Source organism: Coturnix japonica, chromosome 5 (assembly GCF_054131305.1).
Source record: "Coturnix japonica strain WE chromosome 5, WE-NBRP24, whole genome shotgun sequence".
In the NCBI taxonomy this organism is placed as follows: Eukaryota; Metazoa; Chordata; class Aves; order Galliformes; family Phasianidae; genus Coturnix; species Coturnix japonica.
This window is the reverse complement of record NC_140667.1, coordinates 38,512,357-38,530,850: the sequence shown is the minus strand read 5'-3', so window position 1 is coordinate 38,530,850 and position 18,494 is coordinate 38,512,357. Positions and strand designations below refer to the sequence as shown.

Here is an 18,494-nt window from a genome sequence, read left to right as displayed (position 1 = left end):
TCATTCAGTCCCTGCACACACAGTAAATATTTCTAAGGTGTTTCTTCCACAGAGAAACTGTAAATCCACAGCTCATCTTTGACTGGTTCTTTACAGGTAAATCAGTGGTCAAACACAGTGCACTGAAGGATATTTCTAAAGTGAATTTCTCTCTTACTCCTCCACCACCTTCGTGGAATTGCAGTTCCATGCTCCCTGACAGAAATTTTCTACCAGCACCACCTTTATTTAGCCAGAGAGCCAAGCAATGCAAAACACAGGTAAAATAAGATGGGTCACAGCCCAAGATAGATGCAGTCACTGCTTCAAGAGGTGCATGGCACAAGAGCTGTTATGCATGCCAAATCTCCTCATATAGAGAGATAACTCAGACCTCTCACTATTCATCTGTGTAAACACTATCTAATATTTCTGTCCTAATACAGTCATTGTTTGCTTTTAAGATAGTCAACAGCTTGACACATCTTAATCCTGAAAGCAATACATTTAATACTGACTACACAGTACTACCTGATACTGCCACTCACACTGCAAGTTTCCTCATATCCAGTATCTTGAGCAGGAAAAGAAAAATCAATGAAACAAACAAAAAACAACAACAAAAACCCAAAAAAACCCAAACCAAATGAAAAAAAAAACAAAAACAAAAACAAAAAAACCAAACAAAAAAAAACCAAAAAACCACAACACTGAACATTTGACATCTAGAGAGCATGGATTACACTTTTGGTCTTCTATTTCAATTTAAGGCAGCCAAATAGCATGATATCCACAAACATGGAGGGCGACAGCCACACTCTGTGTGCACAGGCTCTGACTGGGAGTGTCAGCTTTCTTCATAGCAGGACTTACAGAACTGAGCTTTGTATTTGAAGCCAAAACTGTGCTGATAACACACCCATGTTTTTGCTGTTGGTGAACGGTATTTACACAATGTCAAGGCCCTCTTTTTCTCACTCTTCTTCACCTTAGCAAGTAAGCTGGCATGTCAAAAAGGCTGGGAGGGAACAGAGCTGGGACCACAGCTGACCCAAACTGACCAGAGTGGTATTCCATACCATATAGTTTGCCACTGTGCTCAGCAATAAAACAGGTTGAGAGTAGAGTTTGCCAAGGGTTATCAGAGCTCAGGGACTGGCTCAAGGTATTGGTTTGCTGGTGGTGAGAAATTGCTTTTGTTTTCCTTTGTTTTGCAGTGGTTTTATTCCTCCATCTTATTTGTTTATTTTAAACTTTTAAAATTCTCTTTATCTCAACCCATAGGATTTCTGACTTTTCAAGTTCTCTCCACCATCCTGAAAGGGAAGACTGAACAAGCAGCTGTTCACTGCTTAGCTGCCTACCAGGGTTATGCCACAACACTGGGGCAAGTTCAGGTGATGGCAGTTGATATGAAAGCAACACAAATAAATTTGTACAAATAAAGTGGAAAAATAACAAACTGAGACATACAGAAGCTTTTCTATAAAAGTCTTTTTTTCCCACAGACGCCCTGGTTGCGATTCTGCAAACATGACAACAGGAAAGAAGCAAGTCTTCCTGATTTCCATAAGCAGACATGACAAAGGAAATTCATATAATAAGAATAATAATAAAGGTAAGAGTAAACTGTGCTACAAGCAACTAATGCAGCATTAACATAAAACGAAGCCTCACATGACTGCAAATAATTTCTTACCGAGAACTTTTTACCAAGTGACCCTAAGGTTCATTCAGGGCATCTTTCTGCTTTGGATAAAATAGAAAAATAAAAAGGTCCAACTGCTGCCTATTTCATGATCTGTTATAAAACTCAGAATTCCAATATTTAATTGAAGTGTTTACTATTAAGTAATTGGTAGCTACCTTAGTAACTGACAGAATGATTTTGTACAGATGTTTTCACTCTTCCCCTTATGCATCAGCTCTCATTTCAGCTGTAATCCCATGGAAAGGGTCAGAGGCTACTGGAATTAAAACTTGTGTATATAAAAATGTACAGCACACTAACTAACAATCTTTCATGAAGTGGAGAGGAGCCAAGAAAAGCTCCTGTGGTGGGAAAAATAATCAGTAAACTGGTATATCTGTTTTCCAGAATCAGGTCATTGATTCCTGACAGATGATTGCTGAGTCTCCCAGGTTAATTCTTCCTTCTCATCAGGTCCTACCCCACCAATTTACTTAAAAATGACACAGAAAGCATTGCATCCAGTTCTGCTCTAAACAGTGTTGTCTCTCCAAATTGATGACCTTTGAAGATCTGCTGAAGATCTCTTCCTGCGCACCAGAAGGGAAGCATCAGACTAGAGCCCTTCTAAGGACATGACAATGTTAGCTTGATGATGAAGGCTAACTGCTGTGAACTAAGAGCCGGGGCTCACTGAAGTCTGACAACGTGGACTGCCTTGCATTCACAGCCCAGATGTAAAATATTCTGGGATGAAGGCAACTTGTGATACGATCAATGAGTTTTATGACTGCAAAAATGAATTATGCCATAGCAAAACCTTGATCTTCGTGGCCCTGAAAGAGGAGAATTAAAGACACAGAGAAAACCTTGCATTTATTACACAAAGTCTTCTGCACCCAATAATACAAATTACTTGAGCCTCTTTACCAGTCACTCCTTATCCAGCATGCACTGAATGTTAAGGCTCACTGATTTGGCTTAAAATTTACTGATAAGGCAGCACCCAACATAGCAAGCAGTGCCTGTGCTGATTAGTGTCTGCTTTTCTTTTTGACTATTCATAGTCTCATAAGAGATGCTCTCTCTGTTGTTCTCAGACAAAATTAATCACATACAAATCACTCTCTTGCTCACAGATCCTAAAGCATGAGTCTTCAGTTTTGTGCCAATTTGCTTTGAAAGAAGGAACAAAGTGGATTTTCTAGCAATTAATTATGCAATCTAATCTACAGAAGACATGTTGTCTAGACAGCCACAGAGCATAGCAGCTTCTTATATGCTCTCCACCTTTTGCCTCTCACACAGATAGAAGATCACCACGTGCAACAAAGCTCCAAAAGGACTTGTTCTTTCCACTGCAATTGGTAACCACAGGGATTTTGCTGATATCATTTAAAAAACAACTCAGGAGCACTGCTTCACTCTGTACCAAACAACCTTTGAGTTGACAGTTTAAGTCAAGAGGTTATTTTCCCTCTGGTGACTCAAAGTAGACTTTTATCAAGCAAGTTTGAGAATATACATTTCGCTTTCTATTTGCTACAACAAGGAAGAAAGATTTGCTAGTGATGAGACAAAGATCATCTACCTACCCATGAAGAGAGACACCCACATCAGAAGCAGGAGCCCAGACAACATCTTTCTAGGCCCACCACAGGGGTATCATGCATCAGAGTCCCATCTGCAGAAGGATAAAGGCACCCGTGGAAAAACGGCAGACAGGAACTCAAACCAAGGACTCCCAAAATGGAGCACCTTGTTCCAACATTTCTCAGGGCTGTCCTAGCAGAGCCACCAGCCCCAGTATCCACCATTCACCACAAGTCATCTGGAGCAGTTCTATGGACCACTTTTCAGGTTAAGGGGGCTTGCTCCCTAGAAGTGCGTCATGTGGTATGCAGGCAAAAGCTGTTTGAAGTCACACAGGACTTATTAAAACGTAACTCAGGGAGGTAACAAGAGCAGGACAAAGGAGAAGTTCAAGTGATTTGAGGATGAATAAGAGGGGGAAAATAGATGGGTAATGTTACAAAGGGACAGTCAGCTGGCTGATTAGTACTCTCATCTAACTGTGCTCAATGCCTGATCAGCAGTCCCTCCTCTCTTTTCATTAAATTATTTTCTAACTCTTTCCTGGTGAGAGCTCTCTATTCTGTGTGCTTGAGGGTGAATGGGGACCCAAGTGCAGCAACTAGAGTCAGACCACATGCCAGACTGTACATATGTCCATATTGCAAGGTGCACAAATAAGTGTGTGATCACTAGCAGAAATCAAGCCAGACAATCAAGGAATAGATGAAAAGGTCTGTGAATAACCAGCTCACTTCTAGGTATAAGAACACCTCCTATATCTAGGGAAAAGAGCACAGAGAGGTCAGCTACTAGGACATCAAAGACCTAACCAGCTGCATCTCTAACAGGAACTGGAACAGAGCTCTGGCTTTGGTGCTTCATACGTCAGGATGCCAAAGGTTGCAGACACTGGGATCCAGGGCCCAGCTACCAGGCAGACTAAGCATTTGAATTCATTCGCTGCCTGCATCCATACTGTAAATATGCCCATATCTCACTACTTAAATTCCATCTTGTCCAAAAAGAGATGGGAGCAAAATGAGGCTGTTGGTGCTCCCTTATGTTTATGTGGGTGCTCAGAGTGCCTATATGTGACCTGTGTGGCTGGCCATGTACATGTGCATACATACATACATATACATATATACATATAATGAATTTGCATGTTTTGTATGCTTGTCCCTGCTGGGAATGCTTCTTCAGCCTTGCTACTAGCTGGACCTGGGATTATGAAGCAGCAGCAACTCTACTTCTCTCATGGTTTATATTCCTAACAGAATTTATAGTTAATCATCTGCCAAAATATCTGAGAGGGCTGTTGTTTGATCATCTGTCTGAAGCAAAAGTCTTCTGAAGACAGCTTGTTCTCTTCCTAACAAACAGTGCAGCAGCAGTACAAGGTCAGAGTAGTGTCTTGAGTCTAAGGTGAGAATACAATATATATATTATATGAGAATAATAAGGTGAGAATGTTCCCAGCTAACCTGTAACAGATGTGACAGACATCACGTTTGCTTTCACTACTACACTATGACATACTAACGACTTGTCACTTTTCAGGCTGTGTAAGCATTCATTTCTTCCTGATAACATTTAAATGGCATTAGTAGATACTAGAGTCACAAACATGACGTGTATGCTTAATCACACCTCTTCACTTTCCAAATAATGTTTTCATGTTAGAGCACTATTAAGCTTTTATTAAAATGACAGCAACATCCCTAAGAATCAGATAAGTGCACTTGTTTTTATAACATTTTGATTAGATTAGAGTTAGTAAGGCTTCCTATTTATTTGTGATGATGGAAAGAAAAAATAAAAGAAAAAACCTTTAAACCTTTCCCAGATAGTTCCTCATTTTAGGTCCATATTTTATGTTGTTACAGTAGCACTTATTTAAATGAAACATTAACATTGCATTAAGGATCTAAATACAGTAAGCACAGCAACTGAAAGGGAAGAACAAGATGTCTTCTATTGTTAAACATCATTCCAAAATTGCCTGGATCTGAAACAATGTGCCGTAGGACCCCATACAGACACGGGATCAGCTAGTAGTGATGGGACTGTGATTTTTCACCCTCTTCCATTTTTGCTTTTAGCAACAGCTAAGGAAAGAGAATCAGGATTTTCTGAGGTTTCACGAGGCACATGAAAATAGGTAATGGCATGTATGGCAGGCTTCCTTACTGAGAAGAAAAGGCTCATTATGAAATAACAAGCAAGAAGACAAAAATACTGTTTCAAAGGCTGCTGCTTCTGGAAGAGCAAATCCCCCATAAAGGCAGTGTCGAACTATGTGACTGTGACTAATATTGTGCCACATAAAAGTTTTGGAAGTAGAGAGAACAGGATCAAGAAAAAGAATACAAAGAATATACTAGACACAATACAAATTGAAGACATTTCCCAAAGCTAGTGAATTTGTAGCATACACAGCCTCTGTACTTAATATTTAGAAAAATCCTGAAAACTATCCCATCTGGACTGACATAGAATCATAGAATCAACTAGGCTGGAAAAGATCCACAGGATTACCCAGTCCAACCACCCATGAAGCAGGAGTTTGCCACTGAGAAAGAGAATAAAATAAATTAGTATCATCAAAGATCTGACAAAAAAAATGAGAGTACCAGCTAGCAAGACACAAAGTATAAACTTATCACAACAACCTTAACTTTCCTTGAAGTGAGCTATATGAATAGGTTGTTCCTAAAGTAATGCCTCCTATTTCTATTCATGGAAAACACAATAGATACAAATAGCACAACTATGTTTGATAGAGCAAATGCTCAGTTACAAAACACAATCCTTCAACAGACACCACTATTACCTGTGCATTTTTGTTAGTGATGAATAAGAGACTGCCTGCCATGCTCATAACAATCTGAATCTCAGTACAGAAAATGGCTTGTCTTTCTTATCACTGTCACCACTGCTGAAATGCACCACCCATCACATCACTGTGCTCACATCTACTGCTTGGTCTCCATAAATATTCAACAAGCATTCTTGAATGTCAATGAGTGCCTTTTTTTTCAGGTGGGGAGATCCCATGATAGACCTTTGTTTCACACACACTTCTCTGTCAGACACTATTCTATCAAATTTCCCCTCTGTCACCATTTGTCACACAGCAACAAATCTAATGGGATTTTGGTGGGAAGTTTCAACGTCTACTTCCATATAGCCAACAACTGCCTCAGACATCATGAGCCAACGTAATAAAACAGAACACATTTCTTCCAAAGCAACCCTCACATTTCAAGAACTAGTTTACAGGAGGTGGATTAAAAAGTTAACATTCTTAGGGAAATCCTATTAAAAAAAAATAAAAAATAGTATATGTATGCAAAAGTACAGGGGTATTCAGTCTATGCTTATTTTTCCCATAAATCCAGTGAACAAAATGTTACAATCCATTATGTCTGCACTACGTTGAAGAGTCATCCAGTGCATCTTCACAGCCCATTCTGGTACACTGATCCTATTTTTGGTTATGCTGATTTTACACTAAGAGGAAAAGAGAGTTACTGCCCGGTTATATCTGTGTAAGCAAATGTACTGTTGTATCCCTCTAAATTGAAACTCTGAAACTCTGTCAGTGTGCAGAAACAGACAAGATCAGCACAGGAAACTACAAGAGTGAAGGGAGGGAATTAAATCAGTACTAAAATAAATTCAGAGGAAGTAAAAACTATTCCTTGTTTCTTTTTTTTTTTTTTTTTTAGACACAGTATCAGTTTTCCATTCCAGAACTGTGAGATATGACTCTGATGAAAAACAAAGCCAGGATAAGAAGAAATGAAATTATGGAAAACAGTATTTGATATCAAGTTTATGATATGCCAAAGATATGCAAACAAAAATCTCTCACTCTTTCCAATGAAAATGAAGAGCAAATACATATTGAAAACTAAATGCTTACCTGATGGATTTTACTAGATTCCTCCCAAATAGCATGAGCTTCAGCGTTTGCTGTGGTCTTGCTAGTAAGCTAGCAAATGCCGTGAGATCCCAGAAGTACAGTTTTGTTTTATAACCAGGAACCAGATCCTTACATTCAGTTCACAGTGGTGACTGCTTGGCCTGAACTTCTTCAACTGACTGGTAACCCTATTCATCAAGTTAATTTAAAACACTTCTACTTATTTCAACAGACCTGGGCAAACATATCTGCACGTTGCTAAATCCCTCTTCACAAGTAAATGTGCCACACACAAGTCAGTGTGCCTACAAGAATGGTTACAGTGTTATATTCTTGCCCAACCATATTTTATTCATGCAAGAATTTTCAGTTTGCCATCAATCAAATCCCAGCAGGTTTCCTTCTAGAAAGCAGAACAGATGACCTGAGTCATCACAACACACAGCAATGAAGCAATGAAGCAAGGTGTTGGAGGAAATAGGAGAAGGGTTGTTCATTTTAAGCAAAGTATCATAAAAAATAAATTAGGAAAATCCAAAGTGTTTTTAAATAAATAAATAATCATCAACCTTCAGAGGAAGCCTCTTAAAAAATGCAGCAGCCTCGTGCATTAAAAATGCATGGAAGCAAAATTATTCAAGATGCTTTGATGCTTATGGGGAAACTAACAAAAAACATTGGATTCATACTGTTTTCCCATTGATCTGATAATATGTTTCTCTCTCTCTTTTTTTTTTTTTTAATATATATATTTATTCCAATTACTGCTATGTTTTGCTTTGCATGAAAACCAGAACTTTGCACCTTGTTACTAAAGCCTGCCTGAAAACAGTCTCCTATAGATGAGCCTTTAGTAGCAAACTATCATTAACAGTTGAAGATGATGTCAAAAACATCAGATGATACCAGAGCAACTGATATGGATGCTCAAGTGACACAGAGAAACAAGAATTATGGCACACGTGTCTCGATAGCCTTATGGGTAGCTAAGCATTATGAGCACATGAAAAAGATCCTGGTTTTAATGCAAATGCCCTCTGACATTGCTGGGTGAAATCTGACGATCCCAGCATAGATTCAATATGCTTTCTCCTATCGCCAACTCCATCCTGAAATACAGCATTTGAACTTAGAAGAGCAAAAGGAAATCAACAAGGGCAGACAAGCTTTGAGTCATACAGGACCATCCCTACTGCAATGGGACAAAAGGATGCACTTCTCAAGGCTGTGAACACATGCTCAAGTTCCTGTAGCAAATCAGGGCTTAAAACCAAAATAATCACAAATCAGCCAATACTTTATCATCAGTCTCTGACTGTAGGCTCCACCTCCCAAGACCAAGAAACTAACTGTTTCCACTTCTCTGAAAAGTAGGATCTGAAGCAGCTGGAAGTGACCAGGAGGGAAAACTGATCTCCAATCTACAACTATAATGTTTCAGACTTGGAAAGAAAAATGGAACAGGGAAAAAAAACAAAACAAAAACACAACCAACAACAACAAACTGCTGCACAAACACTTTCAGACCAAAACCATAGAAATGTTAAGAAAATCCTCAACAAAAATGTTCTCTCAGTGCTGCTACAACTGTCCCTGCAGTGTGGTACTCCACTTCTACTTGAAAGCTTTCCCTTTGGAGCTGCAACACACTCCTTTTCATTCTTCTAGGAGATTGGATGGGGATCATTGACAAACAAAAAGACCACAGTCTCTGAAAAAAAAACCACATCATTTCATCATAACCTAGGCTGGAAAGAGACCTTTAATCCCAACAATCAATCTGACCTATTGTGTCCCATCACACATGTCCCTCAGTGCCATGGCCACATGTCTCTCAAAAACCTCCAGGGATGGAGACTCCACCACTCTCCTGGGCAGCCCATTCCAACGCTTGACCACCCTCTCCATGAACAAATTCCTCCTAATGTCAAATCTAAACTTTGCTTGCTATGACACCAATTTCCTTGTGTTCTACCACTAACCACCTGAGTGAAGAAACCCACCTTACTTCAGCTTGCTTTCAGGTAGTTGTAGATGAGGGCTCCCCTCAGCCTCCTCTTCTCCAAAATAAGCAACCCCTATTCCCTTAGCCACTTCTCATAAATCTAGTTTTCTAGTCTCTTCATCAGCTTCTTTGCTCTCCTCTGCAAGCACTATTCTCTGAGAAAAACACTCTAGTTTGAGGCCTACAGCAACATCAAACAGTTCTTTGAAACAAACAGAAAATACTTTGTTTGCTCAACCACAGCATAAATTTGAATGTGGTCTTTTAATATTATTTTTCATGCAAGGGTTATATGGTCCTATCAATCTGCAGCTTTCTTTGCTTTTATAGGCTGAAACCGACAAGTAGTAGAAGTCTGCCCTAAAGACTCTCAAATAGTTCTGATAATATCCTTGAAATCTGAGATCTAATTCTCTTTCTTCTATACTCAAATAAAAATGCCTTTGAACAAATATCAGATTGTCACCATTCTGAAATAAAATGAGAGTTTGAAGTTTGGTTTATGTTTGTTTTTAAATACACATGACATTTTGTAGTGGAGAAGTGCATACAGTACCTGTTGTTACTCTTATGTGACTCTTTAAAAGCTTTCATAAAGACAACAGGTTACCAGTGAAAGATAACATCAGCTCATCAGGTTCTTCAGGCATTCTTCTGCGAAGCTATGAAATAACAGTTCATCTCCCCCTTGGAGAGACCTAATACAAAATTTTCACATACAATCACCGTGAAGAGTTCCCTCCACCCCACAGCTTCATATTCTACCCAACCCTTCAATTTCAGAAGACTTTTTTTTAAAAAAAAAAAAAGAAGCAAGAAAAAGAAAAGAAAACCAGTTTATAAAACCACAAAGAAAATAAAGTTATTTTAATATATATATAAAGAGAACAAAATGAAACTTGAGGGAAAACTTACTGGCGTTACAGTTTATCCTGATACAGTCTAGATGGGGAAAAATAAATGAAAGATGAAATTGCATCCTTCAAGGTAACAGCTGCAGACATCCAAAAACAATCAGTCCACCCTTCCGGGGACAGACACACGCAAAGAGATGTGGCCATTTTATATTTATATACAGTCTGTACAAGTTCAGGAGTGGATGTATATGTACAGTATATTCTACATAAATATTTGTTACATAAATATATATATATACGTACACGTATATATACACACATATGTATAGAGAGATATACCAATATACATATATACCCACACTTAACACTTTATTTTTATAGACTATGCATCTAAGAGTATCTTTTACTCCAGACCATGAACTGATGTGAATTATGAGGAAAAAAAATTGATAATTAAGCACAGAAAAAAATCTCTCTTAAAATGCAAATCATACTCCAGTGTAATTTCTCTTTTAGAAAACCTTGAAGTTTGAAGTCAACCTTTACACTTGGATTCTTTTGAATTAGTTTGTATTGTTATTGCATAAATACACCATCTGTCCAACACAGAATACCTGTAGAATCAGTTTATGAGATTTGTTGGTGCAATATTTAACCCTTTCCAGCTCTCCCAAAGACAGAACCTATACTCATATCCCCTTGTGCCAGCCCAGAACACTTTTTAGTATGTGCACAGGCACATTTAACACTGTCCATTCAGGTGAGGAAAGGGTTAATATACTGCCCAGTTGTGTCCTGTCATAAAATGGCCACTTGCAAACAGCTAACCGCACGAACGCCCAGCCCAGATTTCAGCTAGTTCTGGAGAGTGGGAATATGTTTTTTGTTTTAATTGTTTTTGTGGTTGTTTTCTTTTTTTTTGCTTGGTGGGGCACATGGGAAATTCTTTCAAAAGTTCCCAGCCCTGCCAGTTCCTCAAAGCCCGACCTCCTGCCTGAATGCTAAGATGGAAAGGAATGCTCATAACGTTCAGGGAGAAGATGAATTGGGCAGTGAAGTGGCAGATCTGTGAACCTTTGCTCACCCTGCTTCATTCAGCGGTTATGGACAAGGGAGCGAGGAGAAGGGGTATGTAGAAATTAAAATAGAGTTATGATTGTAGAGCCTAATAAACAGCAAAATGAATGGAGGTGGGGGAGCCTGAGCTAGAGGGCTTCTGAGCATTGTTTCTTTAATTTTACACACTAATGCTCAGCATATCTCAAGATATGACCCATAGAATCTTACATTTATAAATGTCTACTTACAGCCTTGTGAACAACTTTTACTGTGGTGTCCAATGTGTTTGAAAGCTATTGTATCAGAGCTATCGCATATTTTGAGTGATGCTGACCTTCTCTTGGGAAATCAGGCCAGAAATAACAGCACCATGCTACCAGTCACCCAGGTAACTGAGGTTTGACTAGCAGAGATTGTTGTATGTACTGCATAGATATGGCCCAGAGTGATTAAACAGAATGGCCGAGAAATAGAAAGCAGTTTGCTGCTTAACTGGACCAAATCTGTGTTTACTCAGAAAAAGGAAAATTATTTCAGCAGCTGAAACTAAATGCAATCTTAGAAGATGAGAAAGAGTAAGGACCTATAAATAAAGAGTCATAACAAGTTAGGGGTATACCAATCAGGAACAGCATAGCCATAAAGCATCTGTTTTCAACCAGAACTTCCCTTGAGAAAATCTGGGTTTGGTTTTGTGCGATTAGGTTTGTCATGTGTCGTCAACCGCAACAGAAAAGTGGGAGCAAACAGCCCTGGAGCAATTGGTACGATCACCATACAGTGGTGGCTATATCCCATATAGCAGCTAGATGGGTTAAGGGGAGCTCTCACATATATGTTGGCAAATCAGCTACCCTTGCCTATACAACCTGAAAGAGAGTGAGTGAGAGAGACTCTAGAACCTCACTGCAAGTGAATGAGATCACAGCAGATAAAGCTAGAACAGGGGAATTATTTATGGGCTTAACAGTTAAGTGTGACATAAAGGGAAACATGGCTGGTCCTCAGCAACATTCACCAAATTTAGAAACTAAAACCACTGTTGTGATTCTGATCTCTGCAGAGTGGTTTTTGGTGGTTTTTGTTGTTGTTGTTTGTTTGTTTTAAGCAATACTGAAACAACAACACGCCCTAGAACTTCCCTCCTCAGTCACTGGCTGCTCTGAGTGAAGGGATTGATGTCATTGTAGCCCTTACCCTAAGAGGTAGATTTCTGTTTCAAAGAATAATGAGACCAGGCCACTGAGGGAGTGGCCCTGACAACTATCACGGTACCATCTGATCTCCAGACTCTGCAATGCTACAAAAAAAGTGCCAGAAAAAAACACCTGATCTTGCTCCAGAAGAATCAACACCTGAACAAGCCTTGGTCCAGCTAGGTCAGCAGGTTCTTGCTTGGCTGCTAAGCTCCTACATCTGCCTGTGGTACTACACCAGCACTGCCACACGCTCCCGCACCTGGGCTAACACTGATGCACTCTGCCACAAAGACTCTCAATCCACCACATTACTTATCTCTACAAAGCGCTTTCTTACACCAAGCAGAGGTATTCTAATATCCAATTCCTTTTCTGTTTTACAAATGGAAGTTAGTCAAGGTGCGGTACTTCAGTACCATGGCAATTGCCAGAAGAAAAGAAACTAGAATATCTAGGGAGCCATCAGGTTAACAGGCCTTTAAGAATTGAAAGCGCATTGTAGAGAAAGACATTAAAATCTCACACTATTGCTGTTGGGCAAGCTATGGAAGCTGCAGTTGCCGAGAAGTTCTGGAAAAAAAATTAATCTCAAGTCAGTCACTGAAAAAAGAGGCATCAAAAGCCAAAGGTGCTACACTAGCACAATACTTTTTTATTTCCTTAATCCTGATCCTTGCCCAAAGCAACAACAAAATTACAGTCATGAATACATGAAACTGTTTTCTCCCTCTTACATCAGTTTCTAGAAACAAGGAAAATACTTGGTTTCCTCTAAACTAGTATAACAGCACAAAGCCCAAAGCTAAGGATGCTTTCCCTGACAGTAAAGTGAAGAGTTCATGCTCAGCAGTTGCAGAATTCAGGAATGATTAAAAGAACTGCTCAAGAGTCACCCAGAAGTGCAGTAAGACTTTTGATAATTATCATCTAAGGCTCTCAGCACTGTTATCAGCTTCTACTGATGTGATTTATTTCGTTTAGGTATGGTTGTATTCCTGTCTTTAAAAAAAAGTTTCCTTTTCTTTGGACTTCAAAGATGAGTGTGCCTAAACAGCTGTAAATCCAGTAAGCAGCCAGTTCTACCACTGAATGAGATGTCTGGAGGACAGACATAAAGTAACTTCATTTCTGTAAGGACATGGGGAGCAGGATGACCTGAAAAGAACTTATACAGTTACTTTCTGCAATTGTTATTCCTATTGTAAATCAGATACTGCTTCCTCAGTGCATGGATGCTTAGGTTTTCCAGAGCATATCACAAGGAAACTAGGACAAAGACTCTTTCCTTGCAGAAAGGTTAAATAGCTTCACTCCAGCTAACTAATGTTCAAGATTCATTGTTTGAATACCATTAGTAACAGACTAATGAAGTCTCCAGGAGTTATGTCTGTGTTTCTTACTACTGTTCTGTATCTGTATTTTTTTGCCACAGAATGGTGATATTTACATTATCTGCAATTGCTGAGGTCCCAGCCTGTCTTTTTCCTTCAATCTATCACCTTTGCTATGGGAGGACAAAGTGTTTGGTCCTTTTGAAGAGCATCCACATGTGATTATGGAAGAGCACTTCAAAGTTAGATAGAACAAGAAAGATAATCAGAGTCTGACAACTTTGAATCAATCTAGGTTATCCCCTGTGGGGAAGTCAGATGAGGCCCTGTGCATTCTTCCCCCTTGCTACAATGCAGCTCTTTGTCTCCCTTACTTCTCAGACTGTATACCTACTTGTTAGTATTAAAGGGAAGATGACAGATATGTATATATATTTTATTGTAATAAAAAAGTCACTGTATGTATTGAGTATATAAAAAAAGCATGTCTAGGAACACTTTTTCACATGTGCATGCATGATGCAAAATTTGGTCTAAAAGTTCATGTATGTTTAAAAAAAATGTGTATGATCTGTCTTTACATATGAATTATTAATAAAAATCTGTACATTTTGGAAAGACAAAGATGTCTCTGAAAACCCTAAGGAGAAAAGGTAGGAGACAGGCATAGTCGTATTTCTTTGCAGGAGAACTGACTCAGATAACAGGTTGTAGGCAGAATTTGTTGTACACACCAGTGCCCTGAAGCTGAGTCTATCCAACAAGAAACAAAACTAAAATATTCTTTAATAAAAGTCAGTGAAACTATAATTTTCCCATTCACCAATGGGAGGAAAAGAAAATGAAGGTACATCTCCCTACAGGACCAGCCATTTCTTTCCCTTTATGCAAATTTCAGCATCAGAAATTAGTCCCAAGCATGTTCCAAGCTATTACGTGCTTCATCTCTCTCTCTCTCTCTCTCTCTCCTTTCACTGTGCACTCATTTCCTCAGAATCCTTATCAACAGAAGTGAGATCAGCGTCACATTTAGACTTGTATTCTTCACACAACAAACACTCAAACTACTGTGAAACTTGCTGTCAACATGCAGACTGGACTGCCTCAGGGACTGACATGGGAAAGGTCTGAAACTACTTCCTCTCTCCTCTTTCTTACAGAATTATTTACCACTGCTCTTATCCCTCCCTACCTTCTACAGCAAGCCCCCATGCCCACTGTATGATGTATCCCCCAGCTGAAGCCAGGACAACACTGTGTGTGTTGAGGAGGTTGTGGGATATGCCAGCCCCTGCAGGCTGCTCTGTACACTCTGTTCTCAGGGCTGTTTGCTGTGCTGGCCGCAGGCTTCAGGCCTTTGAAGGGTTGAATACCATCTTTTGATTTACTATGGCTGATGGGGTATGGGAAAGCTTTACAACTGAAATACATAGAAGAGTAAAAAAAATAATAATAATAATTAAAAAAAAAAAGAAAGAAAATAAAAAAACAACACAGGAAATACCTATATAACCACACAAATGATAACAAGTAATCAAATGGAATAGATCAAAGAAGAGACAACTCTTAGTAATAGTTTTAAATGACTCATAAGAAGAGCACAATTATATAATTCACCACTCAAAACAGTCTCTGTTTACACACACGTGTCATTGGTTAGATGCTCAGGGGGATAGTGACATGCAGCAAGTCAGCTCCAAGCATGATCAGCTTCAGAGGGTGTTTATTACATTTCTGACAGGTAAGAGGATTTTGGCAGGGTCAAACGATGAAGACTTGGTTCTTATTTGTGACATTTTGGCTATAATCAGTCTCCTTAAAGTGTTAGGTGTGACTTCTAGTAAACAGCAGAATTTAAGTGGCTCAGTTAAGATCATCCCTACTTATACTTTCTTTCTCCAACAGCAAGGGAACGCTGCGGTTTTGAAGGCAAGAAAGTCCTGAGTAAAGGAAAATACCTTAGATTTGCAACACTTCTTTGGAGAATGACTTGAAAGAATTGAGTTTGGCATTCTTACAATAAGTTGAAACAGTGAGAGATCAGTGTCAGCACTATTTCTGTTTGAGAAACTACTATCCTAGTTGAAGCTGACCTATTTCCTTTGCCCACTACCTGCTGAGTATAGCAAATATTCCTAAGCTAGCTGGACACTCAGTGGTGATTTAAACTTTTCCAATTGTACTAAACAGAAACCATATCTCGTAGTTCTGTTTGTTTGTTTGTTTGTTTTTGCCTTTTCTGTTTCATTTTATTTCCATAGTACAAATCTTGTCACTATAACCCTTTGGACAGAGACTACTGTTAATAAACATGAACTTGCTTAAGTGCATGTTCACCTGCTTCAATTCTACCTCAAAAGTTAATGCTACAGTCTCATATGAGATTTAAATTATATATATATAGAATTAATTTTTTAAAACAAACTGGCCACTTACTGGACAACATATTTCCCAGGTGAGGATAAGAAACATTAAAATCATCACTCAAGCTCAACTGTGGCACAGAAAGTCCTTGGTAAGTTTACAATACCTACCTAGGACATGAGTTGAAAAACAAGAGCCATTACTACAGGTATGGGTTAAAAAAAAAACAACAAAACACTGCTACACTCTACAAAATCACTACAGTTTGCTCCTGATATCAACATAGTGGGACTTCCATAGTGCTGGTGTTATTAGCTCAAAATAATGTCACAGCTTGCTCCTGTCAGATTTGGAATTTTGAAAGCTGGCACAAGCTTTTGCAGACCACGAACATCTTTAACAATAAATTACATCAAGTACCCTGGACTTCAGAAGAGGTTTAATATTTTCCAGTATCATGACAGTTCTGCCTTTTGATCCAAAATCTCTTCTTAGTTATATTGCGTGATTCACATGAAGCAACAAGTTGCATCAGTGTAAATGAAAGAAAACTTCACCTCCTGTGCTCACGTTCTTTAAAAAGGAGGCTATTTGTCATTCACTGGTAAGAAAATTGATAGATGATAATCAAACAGCTCACTCATTCTCTTAAAATATTCTGCTATTATTATTATTGAACACGTTTCTAATGGTCTTTTATTATTTTCTATGACTCTAAGGAGACAGAACACAACTTTTTAGGGTGTGTGTGTGGGGGTGCACTTTCATTACTGTTGCCTTTATTTTAACAAAGACACAATCAAAAGATACCAAAAGCTGAAAGATAAAGGAATTATGAAATAGAAATAATTAGTAGCTTAGCAAAATAAACTAGTTAAGAGCAAGCTGTAGCAAACATTGGCAAATTCTGTAAAAGGTTTGGGATTCACAAGACTTCTGCTTGCCACCATATCCATTTTGCTTAATTCTCATATTTGGCTTTGACTGTTTTGAGTGATTCTGAATGAATGAGGGATGTAACTGATCAAAAGATGGACCAAGCAGCATGTCTCACACAGAGCTCACCAGTCCCAGACCCAGAAAGGAAACTTAAAAACTTAGACTTTAAAACCAACACTGTTCATAACAAGGAACTAACAGCAAATCTCCATGCAGCAATACAAGTAAGAGTTAATCTCCACAGAGAATATAATTATGAAGGTCTCAGCAGCTATTTTTGAGATCAATCCAATCCAATCAAACCAACAGAAATTAAACAAAATAATTTAAAAAACCACTAACCACAAGCCCAAACTAAGAGTGAAGGCAGTGGGAGGTTTTTATACGATACCTAAGTTGACCATAAGTTTGACACGGCCTCCATCCAGCTCCAGGCGCAGAGTGTCAGCAGAATCTCGTGAGGTGGTTGCCATCAACAGCCCATAGGCACGCTGGGACATGAAACGGAAGGACACGTCTTCTGCCTCAGTATGCATGACCATAGGCATGATGATCTTCATGTACATGCTGCCATCATAGCTCAAGATAGAGGCCTCTGTAAGGAATCAGCAAACAATTTCAAAACAATGAAAATAAGTTATGCTTCTACATGATCTCCACACCTAAGGAAACCTGACATCTATTAAAGAGCACTGTGTTTACAGACACTTGCCACACACTCCAAGAACAGTATATCACTCTGGAGTAGAACAGAGCTGCTGTTCAACAACATCCAGCAACTCTAAATCATAAGAATGAGGGGGGGGAAAAAAGATGTATGTTAGCTTGGGGCCCTTTTGTGATAATGAGCTAGGACAGCCTCCATTTTTCATGTCTTCCAGAAAACGCGCTTTTCTCCATTAGTCCATCCTATCCTAACACTTGCTGGCGTGACCAGCTCAAATGCTTCTCCTAGGGCATTTAGTCTTGCCTCCAAATATTCAGTTTCTATTTCTGTTGCTCTTAAGAGTTGCTGTTTACTGAGTAAGGAATTTCATTCCATTATTGGGACTTTAAAGGAAAAGAGAAACAATATACAGCTATAGTCTGTGGCAACACGGTCCCTCAACAATAAATCTTAAATGCAAACTTTGTACAACCACAGAATCTAGAAAGGTGACCATGGCCTAAATAGACAAATCAGACAAGAGGTACACAGAACAAGCAAGAAAGAATTAAGTCCTTTATTTGTTCTGTTGTTTCTGGAGGTAGAATTTCATTTATCAAGTTAAGCAAGCCTAGCCATTAAATATGAATTATCATTAATATACGACCTATACAATTCTCTAGAAGAGAGAATTTATTTTAGAGAAGTGAAAAAAACCCATGTAGTTAGAAGTAGCAGAATGAAAAGGAACATACAACATCTAAAGCAGGAAAATGAAAATGTTAGCAAAGTTTAAGTTAGACTAAGAAGAGTTTTGCCTGTGGAAACTGGAAGTTTTCTCTGAAGGGATAGAGTTACTTGTGAAAGAAGTGCAGCAACCAGTATGACATGACAATCATTGTTTCAGTCTGTGCATGTGCTC

The 18,494-nt window shown here is 38.8% G+C and overlaps 1 protein-coding gene across 40 annotated transcripts in view; it reads right to left on the bottom strand.

Moving 5' to 3' along the window:
• NRXN3 (neurexin 3) overlaps positions 1-18,494 on the bottom strand; it is an 887,795-nt gene that overhangs the window by 563,242 nt on the left and 306,059 nt on the right. For 37 of the 40 annotated variants that reach the window (XR_014946731.1, XR_014946732.1, XR_014946734.1 and 34 more), the window contains 2 exons: positions 17,318-17,521; positions 10,093-10,119 (listed from right to left, as the gene is read on the bottom strand). Coding sequence is in view for 31 of the 40 variants with exons in the window: in XM_085549250.1 (XP_085405376.1) it covers positions 10,093-10,119; positions 17,318-17,521 (231 nt within the window). In the remaining 9 variants the exon portion in view is untranslated. The remainder of the gene's footprint in view (positions 1-10,092; positions 10,120-17,317; positions 17,522-18,494) is intronic. The other 3 variants (XM_085549254.1, XM_085549260.1, XM_085549266.1) reach the window with 1 other exon arrangement.